We start from the raw sequence: 27,635 nt of genomic DNA on the forward strand, positions 1-27,635 counted from the left end.
AGTCTGTAGACTTGTTTTCTTAAGTCAGGCTTATGGAGGTATAATTTTTATGTATTTCAATTCACACTGTAAAGTTTGCTGAGTTTTGGCAAACACGTGGTTATGTAACCACCACCAAATTCCGGATGTAGAACATTTCTATCAACCCAAAAAGGTCCCTCATGGTCCTTTCCAATCAATCGTCTGCTCCCATCCCCAGACCCAGGCCCTCAAACCACTCACCCTGTTTCTATTCTTGTAGTTTTTCTTTCCACAGAGTCTTATAAGCAAAATCATGTAGTAAGTGTAGCCTCTTGTGTCTGGCTCCTTTTACTCAGCATAATCCTTTAGAGATTAAACTACTATTCATGTTGCTGCCTCTACCTATTGCTGAGTAATATTCCAATTGTGTAGTTACACCAGTTTGTTTATCCATTTCATCAGTTTATATAGAACTGTGTTTTCCAACTTTTTGCAATTATAAATAAAGCTGCTAGCAGCACTCACATGCAGGTCTGTGTGTGAATATGTGTCTTCATTTCTTTGGTGTAAATATCTAGGGGTAGGACAGTGCATTACCTACTAAGTGTATATTTAACTGTTTAACACACAGCTAAACTGTTTGCCAAGTAGCTGCTGCAGTCTGCACTCTCACCAACAATGTTCGAGAGTGGCACTTGCAACATGTGTTGTCCTAGTCCTCAGATTTCAACTTTTTTAACAAACATTTAGAAACTGGACGTTGTGGCACAGCATTAAGATACCACTTGGGGGGCTGGCACCGTGACTCACTTGGCTAATCCTCCGCCTGTGGCACCGGCATCCCATATGGGCACCGGGTTCTAGTCCCGGCTGCTCCTCTTCCAGTCCAGCTCTCTGCTGTGGCCTGGAAAGGCAGTGGAGGATGGCCCAAGTGCTTGGGCCCTGCACCCGCATGGGAGACCAGGAGGAAGCACCTGGCTCCTGGCTTCAGTTCAGCGCAGCTCCGGCGGTAGCAGCCATTTGGGGGGAGGTTGGGGGGTGAACCAATGGAAGGAAGACCTTTCTCTCTGTCTCTCTAACTCCACCTGTCAAATAAATAAATAAATAAAAAGATAACACTTGGGATGCCTGCATCCCATATCAGAGTGCCCAGTTTGAGTCCCAGCTACTCTGCTTCCAGCTAATGTGCACCCTGGGAGGTAGCCAATGGTAACTCGAGTATTCTGGTCTCTGCCACCCATGTAGGAGACCCACACACTGAGACCTATATCCTTGGCATAGTCCTGGCCCAACCCTGGCTGTTACCAGCATTTGGGGAAGTGAACCAGCAGATGGAAGGTCAATCAATCTCTCTCTCTCTCTCTCTCTCTCTCTCATTCTTTCAAATAAGTTAAAAAATAAAACTTTTTTAATGTAGCTTTTATGCTAGTAGATATATAGTGGAATATCTATTTTTTTTTAGTATTTAAAAATAGTTACTTGAGAGTCAATCAGTTCTCTCACCAAATGCCCACCATGACCAGCACTGGGCTGAAGCTGGAATTGACAGCTGGGAATTCAACCGAGACCTCTCACTTAGGTGGCAGGAACCCCAATTACTCAAGCCAAAGAAAGGCATAAGAACTATATTAGCAGGAAGCTGGAATCAGGAACCAGAGTGAAGAATCAAATGCAAGTGCTCAAATGCGGGACTCAGTCATCCTAACGCTGGCACCTTGGGTACACTCACTGCAGTTTAAACTTGCACTACTCTAATGACTGATGATACTGTTGTGCAAATATCTTTACCAAGTGTCTATTCAAATCTGTTCCCATGTAGTAATTTGATGTTAATCTTAGGGAGTTTTAAGAGTGTTTTATATGCTCTGGGTATGAGTACTTTCTCTCAGATGTATGTTTAGTAAATACCTTCTCTCTGGTTGTAAGTTATCCTTCCACTCTATTAATTGTATCTTCTGAAGAGTAGAAGTTAATTTTTTTTAATGTTGGTGAACCTATAGCAACTTTTTATCTTGTATGGTTTGTCCTTTTATTCTGCCTTTCCTGAAAAAATCTTTCAAATAACCCATTGTCTAATCTAAAGTTACAGAGATTTTCTCCTGTTTTCTTGTAGAAACTGTAGAGTTACATTTAGGTCCATGATCCTTTCTAGTTAATTTTCATGCAGAGTTTGAAGTATCTCAAGTTTTGAAGTTTTAAAAAGGATTTCCTTAGAGCCCTATTCTGACATTTTACCATAAACTCACTGCAACTTCCATTGTGACCTCCCCCCTGCCAATTGGACAAGCTAAACAGAAACTATGATAAGGCTAGTTGAGCCAACTCCACAAGATAAGAATGGGGAAAGGCCTCTCATAGCATACCCTGCCCTAATCACTTCTGTCAGATCACCTCCTTGACTAACTTTCCCACATCATCAAGTCCACTGGTTTCTGCTCTAGCCTCCTCTTCCTCAACCTTGGGCAGCATCTGCCACAGTGGATCCTCCCAGGTCAGTGAGAGGCCTTCCTCTCCAAAGAGTCAAAGCTCTCATCATCAACAAGCTTTCTCAGTTAGCCAAGGCTGTGGTGTTCTAGCTGCTTTTTTCATACTTGACCATCAGTGGACAGGAAAAGTGCTAGCATTTTCTGGAGCCATGTGCAACCAAGGCTATAAAAACCTGAAAGCAATTGTTACACTGGAGTTCATTATTGGAAGTCCTCAGGAGTTTAGACAAAGCAGGCCAGCTCATTTGTGTCATGACTCATAGGCGATGGTCCTTAATGCATTCTTAAAGACTTACTTATTTATTCGAAAGGCAGAAATACATGTAGGTTTTTTTTTTTTTTTTTTGCCAGAGTGTTTTGGCTTTCCATGCCTAAAATACTCTCATGGGCTTTTCAGCCAGATCTGCGTGCCTTAAGGGCTGATTCTGAGGCCAGAGTGCTGTTTAGGACATCTGCCGTTCTATGGGTCTGCTGTGTATCTCGCTTCCCATGCTGGATCGTTCTCTCCCTTTTTTATTCTATCAGCTAGTATTTGCAGACACTAGTCTTGTTTATGTGCTCCCTTTGGCTATTAGTCCTATCATTATGATCAATTTGAACAGAAATTGATCACCGGGACTAGTGAGATGGCATTGGTACATGCCACCTTGATGGGATTGAATTGGAATCCCCTGGTATGTTTCTATGTGGGTGCAAACTGTTGAAATCTTTACTTAATATATGCTAAACTGATCTTTTGTATATAAAGAGAATTGAAAATGAATCTTGATGTGAATGGAAGGGGGGAGGGAGAGGGAAAGGGGAGGGTTGTGGGTGGGAGGGAAGTTATGGGGGGGGAAGCCATTGTAATCCATAAGCTGTACTTTGGAAATTTATATTCATTAAATAAAAGTTAAAAAAAAGAAAAAAAAAGAAAGACAGAAATACACAGAGAGAGAAAGATCTTCCATCTGCTGGTTCCTAGCTCAAAAGACCACAACAGCCAGGGCTTGGCCAGACCAAAGTCAGGAGTCGGAGCTTATTCTGAATCATGTGGGAGCAGGAGCCCAAGCACTTGGGCCATCCTCTGCTGCTTTCCCAAGTGCATTAGCAGGGAGCTGGACCAGAAGTGGAGCAGCTGGGACTTGAACCAGTGCCTATAAGGGATGCTGACACTGCAGGTGAAGGCTTAACCTGCTACAGCACAGCGCTGGCCCCTTTATTGCATATTAATGTGCAATGGTCTTTAATACTTAAATATTATCTAGTAAGAATAAGTTATACCTCAGGTCATTAGCAATTTCAAAAGATTTTCCAATATTTTTTAAAATTTTATTTATTTATTTGACAGATAAGAGTTATAGACAGTGAGAGAGAAAGACACAGAGAGAAAAGCCTTCCGATGGTTCACTCCCCAAATGGCCACAATGGCTGGAGCTGCACTGATCGAAACCAGGAGCCAGGTGCTTCTTCCCAGTCTCTCACATGGGTGCAGGGGCCCAAGGACTGGGGCCATCTTCCACTGCTTTCCCAGGCCATAGCAGAGAGCTAGATCAAAAGCAGAGCAGCTGGCACTAGAACCAGCGCCTATATGAGATGCAGTCGCTGCAGGTGAAGGACTAACCTACTGCACCATGGTGCTGTCCCAGATTTGCCAATATTTTTAAAATTAATGATTTGGGGCCCAGCGCTGTGGTATAGTGGGCTGTCTCCACCTGCGGTGCCAGCATCCCATATGGGCACCGGATCCAGTCCTGGCTTCTCCTTTTCTGATCCATCTCTCTGCTATGGCCTGGGAAAGCAGTAGATGACCTAAGTGCTTGAGCCTCTGCACCTGCATGGGAGACCCGGAAGAAGCTCCTGGCTCCTGGCTTCAGATTGGCCCAGCTCTGGCCATTGACGCCATTTGGGACGTGAACCAGCTTAAGATGGAAGACCTTTGTCTCTGTCTCTCCCTTTCTGTGTTTGTAACTCTACCTCTCAAATAAATAAAAATCTTCTAAAAAATAAATATTTTATCACTGACATCATCCCTAGTGCATCCATTTTAGTAAGCAGCAAAACTACAACATTCTCTATGCAAGATGCAGTGTTCCTGCCAGAAATGGTCCCTAGTGGGGCTGGTATTGTGGCATAAGGTGAAGTTGTCTGTGATGCTGGCATCCCATATGGGAGTGCCAGTTCAAGTCCCAGCTGCTCCACTTCCCATCCAGCTCCTTGCTAATGAACCTGGGAAAGCAGCACAGGATGACCAAAGTGCTTGCCCCCTGCCACCCAGGAGAGACCTGAATATAGTTCCTGGCTCCTGGATCCTGGCTCCTGACTTCAACCCAGCCCAACCCCAGCTGCGGTGGCCATTTGGGGCATGAACCAGTGGCTGGAAGATTTATTCACATTCATTTATATCATTCATATTCTCTCTCCCTCCCTCTCCCTCTCCCTCCACTCATTCTCTCTCTCTCTCCTTTCTCTCCTCCACCCAACCATCACTCTGCCTTTCAAATAAATAAAACTTTTTTTAAAAAAAATCTTAGCCACTCAAAAAAATAAATGTTCCCTGGTGATTATATTCAGTATTGGTCTTAGAAATACAAATTGAGGTACATGCTGTAAAACAACTGATTTGAATGCCTCAAAAATCCCAATGCCATGAAACACTGCAAAAAAGGAACAGTTCTAAACTGAAGAAAATTAAAGAGCCATGAAAATAAAATGCAATGCCTGATTTAAAAGTAGCCAAGACATGTTTGGGACAACTGAGAGCACCTGCATGTGGACCACAATAGACAGTGATGTTAATGTTAAAGCTGACTGGGTGATAATAGTGTTGTGGATATGCAGGAGAATGCCTTTGTTCTTAGGAGATGCAGACTTCAGTTTTAGCAAGAAAAGGTCATCGTATCTACAGCTCATTCTCAAATGGTTTGTCCAAGAAGTGCATAGAGACACACACGTGGAAAGTGAATGTGGCAAAATGTTAGCAACAGTTGAATCTAAGTGAAAGAATATGTAAATTCATGACACCAATCTTTCAGATATTTTTGTAGTCTTGAAAATTTTCAAAATACAAAGTTAGGGGTAGAAAGGACTCAACAAAAATTTCCTGTTAGAATTGAAGTCTAGTAAAACACTAGCTTAGCGTTCTGAGTGCATTCTTTCTATATGAAGCTTTCCCTGGACCCAAAGAAGTAACATTAGTCATCTGTAACAACTCAACCATTGGTTATTCTATTGGTTAGAAAGAGCCTGGCCCACTAAGTGTATCCAGTGTTAATCTAAACTCTATACATTGTGCCCCCAACCCACAGCCTTCGTGTTTCCATGAAACACAGGTTCTGTTTTCCTAATAAAGTCATCCTTTTGCCTCAGAGAAGGCCCCCAAACAACCCAAGGTGGGAGAGCATCAGTACTGTGCAGGTAGTGGTTTGCAAGTGAATAACTACAGTGTCTAACTGTGTTGCACACTCACATGTGTCAGGCACACCTCAAGTGCTGATTCATTTGGTCCTCACATCTCATTAGAGGTAGGTGCTATCAGAATGAGGTGGTTGAGAAACAGAGTCTAAGCCATTTGCCCAAGATCATATTATTAGCAGAGCTAAGATGTGAACCTAATCTGGTGATGGAATCTGTATTCCTAATCACTAAATTATACTGCTTAAGTATAATCTTGAGGACTCACTCCTATTAAACAGGCTGTTTTTATCTCCCTGAACAGCCTCCAATAATTCTTAATAAGATAACCAACTAGCTTTGTTAGCATTTTTGCCAATTTTATTTTAAAAATACTCAAACCTACTAGGGACAGGCTTTGTGGCACAGCAAGGTAAGTCACCACGTGTGATGCCAGCACTCCATATTGGAATGTCAGTTTGAATCCCAGCTACTCCACTCGGCTTTTGTGGCCATTTGGAGAGTGAAAAATAATAATAAATAATAACATAAATAAATAAATCTTTTTAAAAATAATTCAATCCCCAAAGAAAAGTAAAGAATAGTACAAAAAGTACACCGAGAACCCAGGCACTGCCATACAGGATGTGGGTATCACAAGCAGCATACTTCTCATGTGGACTCAATTATTAGCCTTCCTTCCCTCCTCTGCTCCCTCACTCCCACCCCTCCCCCTTCATCCTCCTCTCTCTTGCTTCCTCCCTTCCTTCTTTCCTCTGAGCAGTTTCATAGTAGTTCCAGAGATGAAGAAATAATAGACACAGTGGACCACCTATGTGGATAGATGTATATACCATAGGCCATGACCACAGCAAAATACCCGCCACCTCAACTTGTGCTTTTATCTTTTTATCATTCTTCCCTTCCATCCCTCCTTGCGCTCCCCAATCCAATTTCCATGTAACCTTGACCTTCTTACTGTTACTATGGGCTATTATGCATGTTCTACACGTTTATAGAAATGGAACCACAAACAGTATGCACTGTTTTCTAACCAGTTTTTGTCACTCAACATGACTCAACATGACTAAGACACTCTTGTTGTTGTGTGTACCAAGAGTTAATTTCCTTTTATTGCTGAATAGCATTTCATTATATGAACCTACCATAGTTTATCTATTCACCTATATGTGAACACTTAGGTTGTTCCAGTTTGGGGGTATTAGAAATGAAGCTGTTTGCACTTACGCCCCATGTAGGAACTCTGTCCTTAATGAGTTGTACTATGAGAATTAACTGCAAAACTTGTTCTCAAACAGTACTTTTTATGTTGTGGGGTGGGGGGTTGGTGCAAAGTGTTGAAATCTTTACTTAGTATAGAGTTGCTCTTTTATATATAAAGTCAATCAAAAGTGAATCTTAATGAAGAATGGGATGGGAGAGGGAGTAGGAGGTAGGATGGGAGTGGGGGTGGGAGGGCAGGTATGAGGGAAAAAATACTATATTCCTAAAGTTGTACCTATGAAATTTGCATTCATTACATAAAAGCTTTAAAAAATAAAACAAATAAAAATTAAACTGTTTATGAGGCAGGCGTTTGGTGCAGCCGTTAAGCCACTACCTGGGATACTCCAATCCCACATCAGAATGCCTGGATCCAAGTCCCGGCTCTGCTCCACCCCAGCTTCCTGCTAACGTGCACCCTGGAAGGCAGTGGGTGATGCCCCAAGGACTTGAGTTCTTGCTCCTCACATGGAAAACCAAACTAGTTTCTGAGCTCCTGGCTTTGGCCTGGCGCAGCCCTGGATGTCGCAGACATTTGGGGAGTAAACTACCTAATGAAAAGATGTGGCCAGCACCGTGGCTCAATAGGCTAATCCTCCGACTTGCTGTGCCAGCACACCGGATTCTAGTCCCGGTCGGGACACCAGATTCTGTCCGGTTGCCCCTCTTCCAGGCCAGCTCTCTGCTATGGCCTGGGAGTTCAGTGGAGGATGGCCCAAGTCCTTGGGCCCTGCACCTGCATGGGAGACCAGGAAAAGCACCTGGCTTCTGGCTTTGGATGAGCACGATGCGCCGGCCACAGCGCGCCGGCTGCAGCGGCCATTGGAGGGTGAACCAATGGCAAAAGGAAGACCTTTCTCTCTGTCTCTGTCTCTCACTGTCCACCCTGCCTGTCAAAAAGAAAAAAAAAGAAAAGATGTGTGTGTTTGTGTGTGTTTCTCTCTCTTCCTTCCACAGAAACTTTTGAAATGATAAATTAAAAATATATATAATAAAAATAGACTGACAGTTTCTTAAAAACACACACCTACCATAAGTTGCAGTCTTTCCATTTCTGGGTATTTAGGGAAGCACCACCTGACACATCCCAGGGCACTCCCTGGCAGGAAACAGGGATCAGAAATGGAGCCAGGCACTCCAGAAGGGGATGTGCTTGTCCCAAGCAGCATCTTCATGGCTGGGCTAAACACCTGCCTGGTCAAATTACTTTCACTCACCCATCAGTGAGTGAGTGTTCCTTTTTCTCCACATCTTTTCCAACAATTACTGCAGTCAGTCATTTTTCTGGGACCAGAGTAGTTTCTAATAGTGAACACTTCCAACAGGGATGGAGAAGGGGACTCCAGAGGTTGGGGGAAGTCCTCCTGTGCACTCCCAACCCACAGTGAGACTTGTGAACTGGAAGGAGACACCCCTGAGTCAAACGACAGATCCATGGTGCCCAATGCTCACCCTGTTGACTTTATTTTGGATACACCACACCCACTTCCATGCCTATGCCTCCTTGGGCCACCTCTCCCTCCTTCCTTTATTCTCATATTCAAGACCAACAATTGGCCACCAGGCTCCTACCCAAATGTCCTGGCCACATACCTCAAGAACTCCTTTGCTGGCACCTTGGCTCACCTGTTTGACCCACCCAAGGAACCCCTTTACAGGTAACTTAATTCTCTGTCTCTATTCATAGGATCTTACCCAGCCATATGGCCTGCTGCCTCTGCCAATTTAAACATACTATCGAGGTTGTCTGCAACACCGTCAAGCTTCACTGTGACAATGAATGCCTGCCAAATACGACACATTGCCGTGAGTCGGAACTTCCTGAGGATCTTTTTTTAATTTTTATTTGTTTTAAATTTCTTATTTTAAAATTTTAGGGTCAAGTTTAAAGTAACAATGTAATTAATTGCTGAATTTTTATTCATTCATTCAGATTTAAACTCCCTAAATTGCTACACTGCTCCCTTGCTGAAAGTCAGGTTCCCAATCACCGCTATGTAATTTAATAACATAGTTACCGCTATGTAATTTACATATTAATAACATAGTTACCACTATGTAATTTACATATGCACAAAGGATCATGGAAAAGAGGTGGAAGGGGAAGGAAGCAATGTTGGGAACCACACACGTGGTGTTCTGTGCTCTTGGGTGCTTTGCTTTTCAATGATAACTCATTTGCACACAGTCTATAAACTGGTTTTCTATGTGTTGGGCCTCAAGGGCCCTCTGTCTTATAGAACAGGTCTACACTGCTCACTGCGGTTATTTGTTTTTGCACTTGTAGAAAAGAGTACAAGTGATGCTGTTTTATTGGGAGCCTGGGAGTTTCTGGTCCCATAACCAGAAATGGCTGCCTGGCTCCTCTGATGCAGTCGGAAGGCTCCTCCATTCCTGTAGACTGTACAATTCTAAACCTGCTCTGAGTCTCACACTTTTCTATCCACAGAACACTTGGGTACTTTTAAGTATCTTTCTGTAGATGAGGGTTATTACCACTGATGTCATGACTTTCAAAATGTGACCGCTTTCTTCCTTAGACAGCTTGAATTCAGATCTCAGTCAGGGATCTGAGGCATTAGCACAGTGATAACTGTATACCCATCTACACAGTGTTGCTCACCTTTCAGACCAGTTTCCTACCAATTATATTATTCCCTTCATCTCAAGAGGTGAGAAGGACAAGCATTGTTAATCTCCCTTTACAAGGGTGGGAAAGAACACACTGAGGTGAGGAGCAAGGCCCCTTGGCTTGACCACCTCTGCCCTCACTCCCCTTACATGCCTATCTCTTGCCATGGACACCTGTGATGGCAGCAAGAACACAGGGCCACAGGGAGGGAGAGAGGGAGGGAGGGAGGAAGCCTTGTGCTCCCTCAGCATGAGGCAGGACTGTGGAATGATGTGGCTGAGAAGCAGGGGCAGAGCCACAGAAGGGGCAGCTGGGTGGGGCCATTTGTCTTCCAGCCTTATTCTAAGCCTGGAGTGGTTGGTCATTGGAAACCAATGAAATAATACTGATCATAGTTACTGCTTTTTAACACTGCGAACTCTTTGAATGCCACTCTCAAAAATATCTTTTTCTCCTTTTTTGTTGCCATTTCATAGGTTTGAGTTTGGTTTTACTTTTCTCTCTAAAGTCTCAATGGTACCCCAAATATTGGATTTGACTCCTAATTTAATTGATCAGAGTGTAGGGCTGTGGACTGACATAAAGCTGTCCCATCAGTCTTCCGTACCAAAAAGCAGTCTCTTCTTTTTTTGACAGTTGAAGAAGCATCTATAGGGAACCCAAAGGGGGCATTCATGAAGATACTGCAAGCCCGGAAGAACAACACCAGCAAGCAGCTGACTATTGAGCCAGAGAACCCAGTATCAGAGAGAAACAGCGTGGACTTCCCAAGCCACATGAGTGAACAGCGGGACTTCAACGATGAAAGTGACGTTATTAGTGCACTGAATTACATATTGCCTTATTTCTCAGAGGAAAATCTACAAAATGTAGAATCAACATTACCATTCATTACACTACTTTTTTCAAATGTGCAAGATAGAGATAAGTCCCTGAGCTACGTGAAAACCCACATAAGAAGGCCCTCTCATCCTTACAGAAATAAGTTGAGAAAGCTCTATTTTCTACAGAATTTGTTAGATGAAGAAATTCAAGAAAAAATCGATGAGGTTAAGAAGGAAGAAAAGGCCATGCTTATGCAGCCTATCCTGTTAGGTCATCAATTTAACCCTCAAATCCTCCAAAAGAAATCAGAAACTGCCCCGTCACAGGAGAACAGCCTGGCAACCATGCCAAGTGTGGGGTACAGGCTGCAGAGAGTGAAAAAAGTCATCAAGGGGCCAAAGGGCTTACGGAAAAGGCACCTCCAGGAGATGAGGAAGAGCCTCGGGAGGAGACGGGGCACCTGGCCCTTTGCGGAGAGCATTGGGGGAAGAAGGCTTGGGAGAGCAGGCTCCAGGGAGCTGAAGGAGCTTCAAGTGGCTCAGAGGCCCAGGCAGGTGGCCGGAAACTCCTTGCACACGGAGCCCTTGCTCACAAAGGAACGTGAGGCTGCAGCCCCCTCTTTCCTGAAGAAACACATCCTGGGCAGGCCTTCTACCTCCCCTGCAAAATCTCTCTCTGAGATCAACAACAAAGGAAAAGACTTAACCTACACCATTTTTGTCTTAGAAGATGCCAATGCTAGAGCCAAAAATAAGGCGGCAGGGAAACCAATCTCTCATTCCAGACAAAATTACCGCTTTCACAAAACTCGCTCTCACCTGGTCCTCCGAACCCCCAAGGCCAAACTGAGTCAGAAGTTCAGAAGGAAAAATTCCCTCAACAGGCAGATGGCTGGGAAGAGGCCTCCGTTCCCTGCACTGCGGAGTCTCATAAACTCCCCCTCCGGAGAGGCTTTCTCATCCCCTGGAGGCCTGCATTCTCAGGGGAGTCCTCCTCTGAGAGAACCTTCTATAGAAGACAATAGGGAGGAAAACCATTCCAGAGGGCGTGTTTTTGAAGAAAACATTTTGCCAGAAAACACCACTGCACATGAAGAAACGCTCCCTGGCGACAAAATGCACACAGATCCTTCAGCTACAGATTCTGCTGGGACCGAGTTCGACCTAATGCCGACTGTGGACCAAACCAAGGAAACACAGTGGGAATACCCCAGTGAGGGCACTGAAGCCCCCACCATGCCCGTAGGCTTCACCTACCCCATGATGCTGTCCCAGGGAGAACAGTTTGAAATTCAGCTGAATCAGCAGCTACAGTCCCTCATCCCCAACACTGACGTGAGAAGGCTCATTTCTCACGTCATCCGCACTCTGAAAATGGACTGCTCTGAGGCCCAGGTGCAACTGCCCTGTGCCAAGCTCATCTCCAAAACAGGCATCCTGATGAAGCTCCTCAGTGAGCAGCAGGAAGAAAAGATAGCCAAGGAAGAATGGGACACAGAGCAGTGGAGGACTGAGACCTATATCAATGAGAGTACAGAAGCCCCGAGTGGACAGAAAGAGCAGGAGTTGAGTAAGGTGAGGACAGGAGATCTGCACTTTCCCATCCCTTAGGAGACCCCAAGCGGGAAGACCAGGGGCTCCCAGTCCAGATCTTGTCTCGGTAATGTAACTTTTGCCAAGACGGTGACACTTTGTTAGGAGGCAGACCTAACACACTGTAGAGAAAATGAGTAATACCAAGATTATATATAATACAGCAGATTTTGTATGGTCTTTTAAGATCTTTTACACCACTCACCTGAAGAACAGGGTTCTGAATATTTATCATCCATATTTTCCAGCTCTTTATTCTGTCTTTTTAAACTGTGCTCTTTCTTAGCTCGCAAAAGGAGCTCAAGAACACGGCTATCACAACAAGCTCATCGTGGCAATATCTGTGACGGCAGTGGTCACGATGCTGGTTATCATCTTCTGTCTCATTGAGGTAAGGACGACTCGTTCAGGTTGCCAGAGTGCATCCTTCCTTTGTAATAGATTTGGAATCCACAGACTGTACATCAAAGCCACTTTCCACGTACCATGAGCTGACCTTCCTCTTTAGTCACCAAGACTGAGATGCGCTTTACTCTTTCCCTTGAAAAGCACATTCCACAGATTTTTTAAAGGAACCCCACTCGTGGGAAATCTGTGCAACTGGAACCGAGATAACAAGGGACTGGACATTTGGAGAGGTTAAGTGTAAGAAGGCCAGAGTAAAGTGGCAGAAGTTCTCCAAAATTGTGTCAGGGATTTGATGTACTCTCTTCTACCACTGATTTCTTTCCTCATTGCTGAAATGATGAGATTATATACTCTCCACCCTCAAGGAACTGTCTCTGCCCTTGGGAGAAAGCACGCAGCCGAAAGACAAAAGTATTATCTTACAGAGTCATTAGATCTACGTAGCATCCTACTGCTCCAATGTCTAAGACTTTGTCTAAATGAGTTCAGCTGATGCACTGCAGCTGACTCCTGCATCAAGCTGCTCTAAGATGTGTTCCCTCCCTGGAGCTTGCCTGCACCCTCCCACACAGCCCAGTGTTTTCACAGTCCCACCACACAAGGCTCCCACAGCCACAAGCACCCAGCCCCCTGTCAATTCTCCCAGAGTCCGGCATCTCCTCTAGGTTGGTTCCTGGGTTCATGGTGACTAGCTGGAGCAGCTGTTACATATCTCCAAAATGGTGCCTGCCCTCTCTTGGCTAGTTACAGCATGCCAGTGCCTGAGGTCGGGCAGAGAGAAATGTGAACTCCCCCACTTTTTTTTGCTCTAGGTTGGCAGGTACATCATCCCCCACAGAGCTCCAAGCCATACCCATGCCAGGCTTTTCCCACAGCTTTATTGCCAGTGGCTTGAGCTGCTGCAGTATGGTCTTGCCTCATTCCAAAGCTGGTGCTGAGGCTCTCAGCTGCTGGGGTCTCAAACTGTGCAAGTCCACACCCTCCACATAGGTCCGCAGCGTCCATCCAATTTGCATGGAGTTTCCTCTACCATTTTCTCCCTAAACCTTCCCTGAGATTGCACTCCTTCCACTTTTTTTTAACTATCCACCCCTAGACTAGAGCAGCAAGCTGCCTCCCTACGCCACCATCTTGAAAAATCCCTGAGATGTGACGATTTTAAATAGCCTTTGTGTGAACTGTTGAAGAACAGTGCAGAAATGCACGTGCACAGAGTCCCTATCCTTTAGGCGCCTTTACTTACCCCGAGAGATGTCCATTGGAGACGTCAGTGGGCAGCAGAGCCATCTCGGTGGGACCTCCATATGTTACAGTCGAATTAGAGTTGAATTGCTCTTGCCACCCCAAAAACGCTCCAAGAGACCTTCTCTCATGTAATTAACAAAGGGTAAAGTTTATTGATGTTCCGACATGTCGGGGCCCCCGTCCCAGTACAGGCGAGCGGCCTCGAATAGTCTTGGGTTGGGGTTTTTATACACGTTTAAACAAAGAAAATCAATTATTGCGTAGAGCAGACAGTGGTATAGAGTAAACAATTGATACAAGTTAAGTGATTTTACAATCAGTTGATTTATGAACACAGGGAGTATCAAAAAGCCTCCTATTGCCAAAAGGGAGGGCCACACAAGATTGCAGGAACTGCCTTGATGATACCTAGGAATGCAGCCGAATGGCAATAAGGGACACCTGGTGGGGTCAGGGTTCCAGGAGGCAAAGAGATATATGGTGACTTTTTCTATCTTATTTAGGTGAAACTAAGGTTACGCTCACATTGGGGTAATTTACTGACCAATTAACTTTATAGAGAATGGCTATGCAGAGCAAGTCTAAGGAGGTCAGGAAAGTTCACCAGAGGAGGTTGGGGGGGGGGGGGAAGCGGCTTTTAACTTTTTAACCCTTCAAAGTAAGGATTTCAACAGTTTGCTCCCACACAGAAACATAAAGTGAAAAATAATAGATGATTTTTTTAAATGATGATGAAATCAGATCAGACCTATTGTCATGTTTAATCCCAGTGAGAGTCAAGTTGGGAGTTGATAATTTCTTTTTTTTTTTTTTACAGAGGATCAGTTTAGTATGCATTAAGTAAAGATTTCAACAGTTTGCACCCCCATAGAAACACAAAGTGAAATATATTGTTTGAGTACTCATTATAGCATTAAATCTCAATGCACAGCACATTAAGGACAGAGATCCTACATGAGGAGTAAGTGCACAGTGACTCCTGTTGTTGACTTTACCAATTGACACTCCTGTTTATGGCATCAGTAATCTCCCTATGCTCCAGTCATGAGTTTCCAAGGCTATGGAAGCCCTCTGAGTTCTCCGATTCTTATCTTGTTTAGACAAGGTCATAGTCAAAGTGGAGGTAATGAAAGTTTTTTAAAAGACATGTCTAGCCACAAGAAGTAAGTGATCACAGCATAGAGATGAGAAAGAGACCAGCATGGGTAGTGCCCACCCTAACACTACATAGTTTCAGTGTAGGGCAAGCTCCTGCTCTCTAATCTTTTCCATAAATTTAGTAGTTTTTCTCATCTATTTTTTCCTAAAAGATGGCAGCTGGTCAGATTTTGTAAAAAGTTTTCTTGGGGTTTGAGTTAAGTTGCCTTGAATTTGTAGATTAATTTGAGAACTGACATCTTTATGATACCCTAGAAACATGACATTTTATGGACTTCAGAAGAGCATCCTCATCACATAAATCTTACACAACTTTCGTTGAGTTTATTCCAAGATAGTTTATTCCTTTCTATTGCTATTAAAGAAGGGCTCTGTACTCCATTTTCCCTCTAGTCACTGGTGGTGCACAACAAACAGGAGATTCACTGTACTACTCTCCTGACTCAGCACCTAGTCACCTCCCCGGACCCACACGTTACGTCCAACAAAATGTCAGCTGATTATCTTGGGCTTTTTTTTTTTTAGGTTGTCCACCATCACCTATGCAAATGATGACAGTTTTGTCTCTTCCTTTGCAGTAATTATACCCCATTTATTTTTCTTATTGCACTAATTTCAGCCTTTTCAACAATTATGACTAGTAGCAGTCTAATAAGTATCCTACTCCTGTTCTTGCCTTTAAAACACCATTGTTTAGGTTTCTGGTCCATACTTTCAGCAGGTTAAGGGTGTTTCCTACTACTCCACTTTTTTTTCTTCCAGATTTTTTAAATTTTGTTTAAGGACTACAACTTCCATGTTCCCAAATTAGTATAGATTAAATGCATGACGCTGCACTCCCATTCCACTTTTAAGAGGACTCACTGATGACTGGCTGTCAATAGACTGTATTAAGTCCCAGAGGCATTCAAGACCAAGGACTGTGGAAGAGTGAGAACTATTAACAAGACAGAATTCCTGTCCTCAAAAAAGCTATCTTATTGGGCAGGCAAGGCTTTTAGAGAAAGAAAGGGAAGGTAAACGATTTGGAGATAGAATCATTATGGTGAATAATGACTGCTTTTCCTTACAAAACAGATTTACTCTCATAGAGGAAGAGGAAAAGGAAGAGAAGACATAGAAAAATCTTCAACGTAAGTATCAGTCTGACAATTGTTACATTAGAATTTTAGAAGTAGAGGAGTACTGAGAACTCATCTATTTAAACCTGCTCATTTTAGAATGAGGACATTGCCAGAGGCAGAAGACTATCCATCTGAGTGTTTTGCCTGATTCCAGCAAATCTGGTCCCCAGCCATGGCTGGGGAGACGGCACCAGCACGGACACATGTGCTGTCAGTGGTCCTTCCGAGACACAGCAGCTAGGGAGGGGCTTTGTTTGTGCTGTTCCTGCTGCTGGTGGCATCTGGCCAGTTCAGAGGCCTTTCCAGAGGCTCGGAGAAGGGCTATGGAAAGACACATGACACTGGGGGAAGGGGGACAGTTGCCCTCAAGGCTGCTGGAGAGTAAAACGTATGAGGTGGCTGGAAAACTTACTGGTTTCCAGACCCCCGCTGCCTATGCCTTTTATTCACACCTTCTCAGACCGTTTGTCTCTCCCTGTTATGGTAAGGATACAAGGAGAAAGGGACAATACTGGTCCCATAGTCACACTGCCAGTGAGTATCACAGAGAGGATGGTTCCTCCCCAGCCAGGGACTTCTCCCTTGGTCATAGTGAGCTTGGGCTGTGTGCTACAATTTCTATTGCAAATCAATACCCACACGCTCTGTAGACACAAGCAGTTGCTGAAACAATGCACTCTTTTTCTGTTTTAATCATATTCAAAAAGGGTACCTTGTATTTCCACATTGGTTTTGTCCTTTAAACTGGTTTCACTACTCAATCTTCCATCAGTGACAGACACCCTGCAGTGAGAAAAATCTTTGAGCTGGGTAACGTTGCTATTGGACTCGGGCATTGCTTCATAGGATTCAATTTATAGGGGACTAGAGCAGCTATGGAAACACAAGCATTTTCTCCCTACACCCCAGTGAATGATGCTTGTGAGGCTAAATCCTAAAGGGGCAGGTGTCAAATGCCTCTGGAGAGAGAAAATACTTCTGCCCCGTGTGGTGGTGCAGTGTGTCCCACTGCGCAAGCACACTTGGCTGAGAAAGGCACTGGGACTGACAACAGACAAAAGTCTCCCCAGAGACACTGCAGGTCTGTAGGGACAGAGGGCTCCTGGAAGCCCAGCACCCTGGGTACTGCGTCTGAGACCCCAGGCTTGTAGTGAGCACTCACTGCAGTGATGGCTGAGGTGCATGTGTTATCCCAGGAAGACCGGAGATGCACACTGTGAGAAGTGAACAATGGCACTCGTCTCTAATGGCCTTGTGTGTGTTTTTCCCCAAGGAGCTTTCACCAATCAGTGCCTAGAAAGTGTTCGGAAGATGAGACTCAGGTAAATGGGAGGAGGCTGCAGTGTGTGGCTGGAGACAGCAGGGAAAATGCTCAATTCACATGTCTTTTTGTCTTTCCTAGGGCTTCTTCCGGCTGAGGTGGCCACTCTGGCTGAGGCGTCTGCTCAGCCCTTTCGGTGGCACACGCAAGAAAGCCAAGGACTTGCCCCCGGACAAGGAGCCTTCCGTAAAGGAAGAGCTTCCCGACAAGGACGCAGGGTACATGACAGGGCCACTTCACCGTACTGAGTTTGGGGAGGCAGGGAGAGTGGCAGGAGTGGAAACCTTGCTCTGCTCTCTTCCCACAGGGAGCTCAGCGAGGCCCCCGCCGAGAAAACGCCCCCTCCAGAGTCCTCGGCAGAAGGTGAAGAGAGCGAAGCCCCCGAGGAAAACACGGAGTGACCGTCCTGCCTCTGTCATCTGCAAGTCCTGTTTTCTGAATATTGGCATCTCAGTGGTGCTTATAAAATATTTATTTGCTTACATTCATGGGTGTGATATTCATAAGCAATTCTAGCCAGATGGTGAGAAATTAAAATGTTGTCAAATATTTATTATATGCAGTAACAGGGGCCACAGGCAAGGAAAGCAAGACTGCTTCTAGAAGCCTCCGAGGGACTCAAGCCCACCCCAGGGGCACAGCACCAGCAAGAACTCTCATTTCTCTTCCTCCATTAAGTCAGTCTCCAAGAACCCAAAAACACATCCTCAAGGCGTAGACTTTTAAATCAAATACCAGGTGTTCTGGTGCTTTCTCTCCCCTGAATCACTGAGAACCAGTCAACAGAGGGGGACTAGACCTCCGGCTCACAGAGGACCCGCTTCCTCTTGTCGGTCTCGGAGGGCCTTGGGGGTGGTCAGAATATCTGGATCATAATACCTCCCAAGTCACTGTCCAAAGTTTGTCACTAGGAGTGAGAAGCACTTCAGCAAGCTACCAGTATTCCTGAGTCTAAAATATAAGATGAAATGGTATTAATGACAATGTGCAGAGGCCAGCGCTGTGGTGTAGTGGGTCAAGCTAGCACCTGCAGTGCCGGCCTCCCATATGGGAGCTGGTTCAAGTCCCAGCTGCTCCACTTCTGATCCAGCTCTCTGCTATGGCCTGGGAAAGCAGTAGAAGATGGCCGAAGTCCTTGGGCCCCTGCTCCCATGTGGGGGACCCAGGGGAAGCTTCTGGCTCCTGGCTTTGGATTGGCTCAGCTCCGGCCATTGCAGCCAACTGGGAAGTGAACCAGCGGATGGAAACCTCTCTCTCTCTCTCTCTCTCTGTAACTCTGCCTTTAAAGTAAATAAACAAATCTTTTTAAAACCAAAACCAATGGGCAGTTCTGCAATTCTCTGTGAATGCCAAGTGGGCATTCTATAATTCAATTCAATTATGACACAGCTAGTGTCAGGTCGCACAAGCTAAGGGCTTAGTCCCACATGCTGACCTTACTTCAGGTGTCAATCAAAAATCCAGTTTGCCACCTGTGCTTCTGACTGGGTAGCTATAAATCCGGATTCCTGTGACATCCCTCTTTGGGCACAATCACTTGCTAGAATCCAGAAAAATAGTTACTTAGTCTTGCCAACTGATCAGAAAGGATGATGTAAGGATGCAAATAAGCAACCAGATGAAGACACACATCCACGTGGTCTGGAAGGCTCACATGGAGTCAGGGTGTTCCACCCTGCCAACACAGGGACGTATGCCTCCACCTGGGGGCTCCCCTATGCCAGCTGTCCTGAGTCAATCTCCAAGACACAGGCACCTACTTTAACAAGGCTCTGTGTGCTCTCTACACTCCTGAGGTGTTATAGGGAAGGCCAGGAGAAAGCAGAGGCCCTCTGGCTACTTCAAGGCTAGAGGTCAGCAGGGAGATGAGGGTGGGGAAGACAGAGCAGGGCGAGGAGGACTGGTGTCTGGCAAAGTCTGGAAGGCACAATGTTAACATTGCTTTGCAGCTTCCCATCCTGGAAGCCAGGGCCTCCCACGTCCAGGGCAACAGGCTCCACTGGCTCTGGCTCCTGACATCCTGGTGGGATTGGGAAGCTGCAGAGTCTTGGAGAACGCAGTAGGGAGCAGCACCCCCATTCAAGAAGAGGAAGACGCCGAGGATGGAACAGAAGCGGAAACAGGGCTTCAAGCTGAAGCTTTAAGTGTTGGCGGGTACTGCTGGAAAGAGAGTTTTGCACCACGCTGTAGCTGTGTGGGCTTGCAGGGTGGAAGGAAATGAAGGGTATGAAATCTCCATGTGGATGAGAGCCACACCCCAAGGAAGGCAGAGCAATAAAAGGCACCTGGGTCCCTGACACATGAGCCAAAACACTAGCCCCGGACATCCTCACCACGTCGTTACTCAAGAGCCCAATAAACTGATTTTTTATTTTAACCTACTGTTGTGTGGGTCTCTGTTGTAGCACCTGAACCTACAACCTCATCAGTGTTAGCTCTGGTCACAGTAACGCTATGTCATACACCATCCCAAAACACAGAGTGGGTTACAATCACCATTCTTTCAGCTCTGTAGGTCGTGGTGATACAGGTAGGAAAAAGCCAGCTGGGTTAGGTTGAACTTGGATGGAAAGTGAAGGCAGGTGGCTACAAGATGGGGAGAAGGGTTTCTAATGAACATTGAGCCTGCATGCTGTTAAAGCAGACTTTGCATAAAGGCCAACTGAAATAAGTGCAGAGAGCAAGCCTTATACAAGCGAAGGGTTGCATTTAACAGACATGCAATTGAGAATCAAAAAAAGCCTGGAACCTAAAAAATGTTAGGAGAGAAGAGTTTTGAGACTCTAAATGCACAAAACACAGACACCTGGGATTGTAAATGAGCAGAGCTAAGTGGTGAAGCCAGGGACTGTGACCTAACAAGTCCAGGGCTACAATAACAGGGACAGTGTTCAAGAAGGGCCCAAAACTCATAAAGTGCTGACCCAAAGGAATTTTGGGGAGGGAGGACACCTGGGCAGATTCTAGCCAAATGGGCAGAGTGAACTAAGCAAGATGGGATCACAGCAAGATGACCGTTCAACAGTTTCTTTATTCATCCTGTCCCGTGTTTTCATACTTCAGCTGCACGAGACAGTCAACCCGGGTGACTGAGGACACCTAGGACATGTGTGCCTGATCATCTCCACAGTTTTGCTCGAGTGCTGTGCTGGCAGGGCTGGCTCTGCTTCTCACACGGGTCTGCCAATCAGCCAGGGTGGCTCTGGTCACAGGTATTCACTCTGCGGCCCGGGCTGGCCGAGGCAGCTGCTCCCCGAGAGCAGCTCTTCTCACAGTGAAGGCAGAAGCACATGAGGGCCACAGAAACTCACGCGGCCCCTCCAGCCTAGGCTCAGAACCACTATGTCTTCATTGCTTCTTCATCACATGGGCCAAAGCAAGCCACAGTCTTCCCACAATGAGACTACGGCAAGTGTGCGGATCAGGGAGGGGCAAGGAATTGGGGCCAATAAGTGCGTCTACTCCACTGTGATGAACCCTGGTTTGAAGGTTACACGACCTGGGCCCACTCTTCTAGGGGTTGCCTGGAAATGAGTGTAGTAAAAGGCACTGTCCATCCCTCACCCCCAGTTTTCTATTAGGTCAGGAATCCTGAAAAGGCAGCCTTCCTTCTCCACAAAGCCCCCGTGCCCTTCCCTCAATGCCTAACACCCAGTCTGCCCCCACGGATGACGCAGCAAGATTGCTGAGCGCGTTTTAGATGGTCCCTTTATTCCCCCCCCACTGCACCCCACTATATGAATCATTAGGAAATATAGTCTAACCTCCTAAAGCCCAGCAGCCAGTGCACTAAGTATCCACCCAAAATGCTCTTAAGAGATTGTGCCACTTGAAGCTGAGTCTGTAGCCAGATCTGATACCAAATAGTGCATCTACTTCCTCGAGGGGACCTCAAGAAGAAGGAGCTAGGGCCAGCACTGTGGCATAGCAGGCTAAGCCACCTGCAGTGCCAGCATCCCATATGGCCACAGGTTCAAGTCTCAGCTGCTCCACTTCTGATCCCATTCCCTCCTAATGTACTGGGAAGGCAGGAGAAGAATGACCCAAGTCCTTGTGCCTCTGCTCCCAAGTGAGAGACCTGGAGGAAGCTCCTGGCTCCTAGCTTCAGCCTGGCCCAACCCCAGCTGTTGTTGCAGCCATTTGGGGAGTGAACTAGCAGATAGAAAATCTGTCTCGCTCTCTAACTCTGCCTTTCAAATAAATACATTAAATCAGGAAGAGGAAGAAGCAGCGGCATTGGCAGCAACAACAAGAGATCGGAACAGGTTAGTGAAATTTCTTTCTCTAGAGGCCATTTGGACCTGGGAAATTTTTTTTAAAAGCTTTTTATTTACTTATTTGAGAGGTAGAGTTACAGACAGTGAGAGGGAGAGGAGACAGAGAGAAAGGTCTTTCTTCCACTGGCTCAGTCCCAAATGGCCACAAAGGCCAGAGCTGTGCCAATCCAAAGCCAGGAGCCAGGAGCTTCTTCCAGGTCTCCCATGTGGGTGCAGAGGCCCAAGGACTTGGGCCATCTTCTACTGCTTTCCCAGGCCACAGCAGAGAGCCGGATTGGAAGAGGAGCAGCCGGGATTCGAACTGGCATCCATATGGGATGCCAGTGCCACAGAGGATTAACCTACTGCATCACAGCGCTGGCCCCTGGGACCTGGGAAATTTTAAAGTTTCTCACAAGCAGAAATATCCTAAGAGGCAGGCTGTCTCAAGGCCCAAAATTAGCCAGAGATCCACAAGGCTTCAGGACAACTGAGAGGCAGTGAGAGTCACCACCAGCGAGCAGTCACCCCACTGCTGCACAATGCCCCTTGGCCACTCAGCCACAGGTGCTCCACCTTAACTGCCATCTTTCTCGGAAGACCTTGCTCTTTAAAGGAGAACCATTTAAAAAGACCAACCACCACTGAATTCAGGGCACAGGCCACGTACACTGAATGTATTTTAGGGCAGTGGCTCATGATAAATTGTTTCCCAAGTTCCTCAAAGGTACTGGTTAGTGTCAAGCTCTCTCGGGCCCAGGCTGATAACTATGAAGTGTGGTGAATTTCAGTTGTTGGGAGGTACTTGGTTATGATACATGTGGACTCTTAGGGCTTATTATAAAAGTGATGGCCTATGGCTCTCCAGACTGAGAAAGGATTGCCTTTGTGAATAAGAGGATGCAGCAGTTATAAAAAATTAATAGACTGTTACAGTCTGTCTCCTAGATATATAGGTGTGTTAAGTGAACAAAGCCCTATGGTAGTGTGTGGGTAAAGCATGCTACTATCTTAGTTTTCTGTTGCTACAACAAAATACCTAAGACTGGGTGATTTATAAAGAAGCTCGTTTGGCTCATGGTTCTGGACCTGGTTAGTCCAAGACTATGGTGTGGACGTCTGCTCAGCATCTGCTGGGGGCCCTCTTACTGCATTAGAACACGACACAGAGCATCACATGCTGGGACACAGCACATATGCTGGCTCAGGTCGCTCTTTCTAAAATGCTGCTAATGCCGATGGGGCTCCCTCTGTCCTGACCTCATCCAATCCTAAGTACCTCCCGCAGCCTCTACCTCCAGACACCATCAACACAGGAGATTTGGAATTCAGGTGTTTTTTTTTTTTTCTTATTTGACAGGTAGAGTGAGAGAGAGAGAGAGAGTGAGAGAGAGAGTGAGAGAGTGAGAGAGTGAGAGAGAGAGAGAGAGAGAGAGAGAAAGGTGCTCCTTCCACTGGTTCTCCCCAAATGGCCACCATGGCTGGGGCCATGTTGATCCAAAGCTAGGAGCCAGGTGCTTCCACCTGGTCTCCCATGTGGTTGCAGGGCCTAAGCACCTGGGCCATCCTCCACTGCCCTCTCGGGCCACAGCAGAGAGCTGGACTGGAAGAGGAGCAACTGGGACTAGAACCCAGTGCCCATATGGGATGCCAGTGCTGCAGGTGGAGGATTAACCAAGTGAGCCATGGTGCCTGCCCTGGAATTCAGTTTCTAATATGTGAACTTTGTGAGGACACAGTCCAACAACAGCAACTACTGTGTGCTCTGCATTATCTGTATAGAACTTTAGGATCCATTACAGCAGCCACTAGCCACATATGGCTGTTTAAATGTAAATTTGAAAGTCAAAGCTCCCAAGTCACACTTGGCCATCTTTTTTTTTAACTTTTACTTAATTATTTTCTTTTTTCTTTCTTTCTTTTTTTTTTTTTTTGACAGGCAGAGTGGACAGTGAGAGAGAAAGGTCTTCCTTTACCATTGGTTCACCCTCCAATGGCCGCCGCGGGCAGCGCACTGTGCTGATCCAAAGCCAGGAGCCAGGTGCTTCTCCTGGTCTCCCATGCGGGTGCAGGGCCCAAGAACCTGAGCCATCCTCCACTGCACTCCTGGGCCACATCAGAGAGCTGGCCTGGAAGAGGGGCAACTGGGACAGAATCTGGCGCCCCGACCGGGACTAGAATACTGGAATACTGGGGCTACTTTATTTATCTTTATTTATAGCTAAGCATTTATACACTGCCTACTACCGTGAGGAAAAAAAATCATAGTGAGGTACAACAATAATTACAAACCTCCACTAGCTTTTCCACACACTGGCACAAGTCTAGTAGAATAATCTGAGGAAGGTTTTCAGTTGACAAAAGCAGTCTTATACAATTCTTTCCTTTCCACTTCATTATACCACTTATCACTTCAGCCCTACGAATTATTCACTTCCTATCCCTACATGAAACAGGATCTAATAATCCATCAGCAATCGCTTCCAATTCATATAAAATTGCATGTCACCCTTACAGTAGAATGTAATATATCCTAGCTCCTCTTATTGTTTTTTTTTCCTCACCCTAGTCTTATTTTCCCTTGACCTGCTGGGAGACCCTGACAATAATACCCCAGCAAACCCCTGTATACCCTTCCCCATACTAAACCAGAATAGTCGATCCACCTATGCAATCCTATGATCAATCCCAAATAAACTAGGCAGTGCCCTAACCCTAGTAGCCACAGTCCTATTTCTACCCATTATTTGTATCTTCAACTATCAAAACAATGAAGCACAATATCCTTCCCTCTAAGCCAAGGCTTATTCTAAATTATACTAGCAAAGCTCTTCACACCCAAGTGAATCAGAGGACCCTTCTTTTCAGACAAACAGAAGCCATTATGTAATTCCTCTAGCTAAAGACGGGAGGAAACCAGGACCGACCTGAAACTACACAGGGGTAAGGTTGTCTAGGAAAAGAATACCAGGGTGAATAAATTTCAAATCCTACCATGGGGTCATGTCAACTTCTGGGCTTGAACAAACAAAAGGGACAAAAAGAAGAGCAAGACGGGATGAAGCCGAATCATGAACATCAGGAGTAGCAGGGAGTTCCTTCTGAGCTGCTACTGAGAGGCTGGGAGACGAAGACCAAGGAATTCCCCGAGCTGCAGCCAGGAAGTCAGCTGACTGACAGAGCTAAGGTGCAGTTTATCACGTGTCTATGAGAGGACTGTGACGACTACGACTCTGGACAGAGATTTGTTGTTTGACTTTTAAAACCAAAAATCACAAACGGAGATTTTTTTTTCCACCCACTAACATTTTAGTAACCATTATGTGAAAACCACTGTGAACAAGACTGGGGAAGAACAATGGTCCCTGTCTGTCGCTCCCCCTCTTCGCGGAGGAATGACACAGGACCCTGCGCTGTTCTTTTGTCTGCTTGGCCCTCCCCGGGTTTGCTGCTGGTTCTTCCCGGGTTGGCTACCGACCCTTCCACCTCCGTGGAAGGGCGGTTCCCCCTGCCACTTTCCCCACTTCCACGGGGGAGTGGCACACCGCCGGCGCCGGCTGGCTCTCTCGGGGGCTGCACAGGTGTTCCTTCAGATAGATGTTCCCCTTAGATGTTCCTGGTGCATGTTGTCTCTCTCCTCCTTTATAGTCCTCTTCCACCAATCCCAACTCTGCTACCCACACGCTGAGTACGCTGCTCTCCTCCAATCAGGAGCAGGTCCTACAGCTTGTCAAGTTGGTGAGAGGCAGCTGTGTAGAAGTTTACTCCTCTCCCAGCGCCATATTGTGGGAGAGCAGATGTATAGAATAAGTCTTAATTCCAGTAACAGTCAAGTCCGAGTTGCTCCCCACACCTGTCCTCTGTCATATTTTCTTGGCCCAAAAAGTACCACGACTAAAACTATTTCAAGATTTCAAAACATATTTTAAAGGAAAAAAATCAGGCTTATGGAGTCAGGCAAAGTCTTTACAATGTTGCAACTGTCTGTAAAAAGATACTATGTAATTTGATTAATTCTTAAAATTTTGGAACTTCCTTAAAAAAATCAGGTTGCTTATTCTATCAATAGAATCCTGACAACCCTGGAAACATGAATGAAATGACAGCATAGAAACATGAATGAAAGGTCTAAAGATTTTTAGATGACTGTTCTCTTTTATAAAGCCACACTCACAATGAGAGTGAATTAGGAACCGACTCATGCAGTTAGGGGAATGATGCAGATCTGAGACAGAATCCGAGGTCCATGGGTGACTGGCACCCAACCATCCATTTGGGGGTCCCAGTAAAATGTACTGAGTAGGATGACCTTCAGGGAAAGCTTAATTAGCTGCAGATGCCGGAAGACCCGGAGACCAAGCAACGGCTGCTGAGCAAGTGACTAGAACCATTTTTACAACTCTTGTCCACTAAGTACAACCGTAACCCGCCGAAATACCATGGACACACCAAAATAAGAACACTGGAATGTGGTAGGACCCGTAGTACAATGGCAGGGCACCTTGTTCCCACCCCCCAACAGGAGGAGGAGACCAACTTGTGGGACCACCCCACCTACCGCCACGAAGGTGCTTCCTCCGGGATCCGCCTGACCACACCAGGCGCCCTCAGCGTCCGCGCCCCGCGGGCACCGCCGGGACCCCGGGCCACCAGGGGCCGCGCCGCTCCCTCCTCAGAGGCTGAGGCCGCCGGGCGGCGTCTCCGCAGGAGCCCTGCCGGCCGGGGCTGACCGAGAGGAGCCACGCGGACGCCGGGTCCTCGCTCTCCCTTCCCGGCTCCCGCTCCGGGACGGGGTCAGGGCCGACGGCGCCGCTCCGGCCGCGGACACCGGGACTCGCCAGGCCTGAGGAGCCGGCGCCGCGCAGACGCGGGAAAGCTCTCCGCCCAGCCGAACCTGCGCCCTCACCTGGCGCACGGCTGCGCTGCGGACCCGCCCTTCCCGCCCGCGTCCGCCGCTGCCCCTCGCTCGCCGCCCTGTCCGGGATCCGGGCTGGGGCTCCGACGGCCCTCGGGCTGTAACTGAAAACAGCACCCGAACCGTCGCCTGAAGTCAAACGGCGGTTGCAACGCTAAGTAGCCTATTTATAGACTCACTATTCAAATGAGGGCTCCAGAGAGGGAGTCAGATTGGATGGAACGAAACAGTACCAACCAATCAGAAAGCAAAGGTTGCGCCTATGCAAATGTGGACCATTACAAAAGCAACAAATTTGCAATTGCCAAGTTACTGTACCCTAGGTCAACAAAGCACTACAGTGAGCTGTTAGTATGGAGACCAGCCCCAGGAAGCTGCTGTTAGAGAAGAGGACCCTTCATTGTCCATGAAAATTTGTGAGCAGAGGAAATGTCCTTGAGGCGGTCTTATCCTGGTTGCGGGTGGGAGGGCAGGCCTGCTTCCCCTGGTGCACGGATGTGTTGCTCAGGACAGAAATAAGGCAAAAAGTTCCAGAGAGGCGGGGGAGGAGGCCAGAGAAGGACCCAGGAGCAAAGTCCAGAAGCCATAAAGCAAAACCAGGGCGAGCTGTTCCCACGGGTAGCAGTCACTTGCGTGGGGTAGGGCGCAGAGCCCTAAGTGAACACACAAGGGGGCTGCAGTCTGGGTGGGGTTTAGTGTGCAGAAGGTTTTCTGCCAATGTCATGGCACAGCCACATGGGGTTTAACCTCCACATGGCCCTCAGCGCCATCTCCTCCTTCCTGGTCCTGGGGGATCGTGGGAAAGCAGGCAGACTGGATTGCCAGGTAAGGGGAGGAGTTGCAGTGCAGACCTAGAGGCTTCTGGCTCACCTGTTCCCACCTAATTTTTCTGTCTTGGCCCCTGTATCACCAGGCCCCATCTCTACCACTGAACTTGGTGGTTTCCAGACCTGTGCCTTTTCTGTTTCCTTTCCCTCTGCGACATGTAATAGTAACCCATCATTAACACTGCATGTGCCGTCTCAGGCACTGTTCCCCAGAGACTCCGCCCTCCAC

General features: G+C 46.6%; 1 protein-coding gene across 1 annotated transcript in view; it reads left to right on the top strand.

The window, feature by feature from the left end:
• The window catches only part of LOC103346478 (leucine-rich repeat-containing protein 37A3), a 42,316-nt gene extending 24,425 nt beyond the window's left edge, over positions 1-17,891 (top strand). Inside the window, 3 exon segments of the mRNA XM_070067667.1 lie at positions 8,791-8,909; positions 10,372-12,134; positions 12,439-17,891. Of these exon segments, the coding sequence (XP_069923768.1) occupies positions 8,791-8,909; positions 10,372-12,134; positions 12,439-12,642 (2,086 nt within the window). The 3' untranslated portion in view covers positions 12,643-17,891.
• Positions 17,892-27,635: the final 9,744 nt, after the last annotated feature.

This window comes from Oryctolagus cuniculus (genome assembly GCF_964237555.1).
Source record: "Oryctolagus cuniculus chromosome 17 unlocalized genomic scaffold, mOryCun1.1 SUPER_17_unloc_2, whole genome shotgun sequence".
In the NCBI taxonomy this organism is placed as follows: Eukaryota; Metazoa; Chordata; class Mammalia; order Lagomorpha; family Leporidae; genus Oryctolagus; species Oryctolagus cuniculus.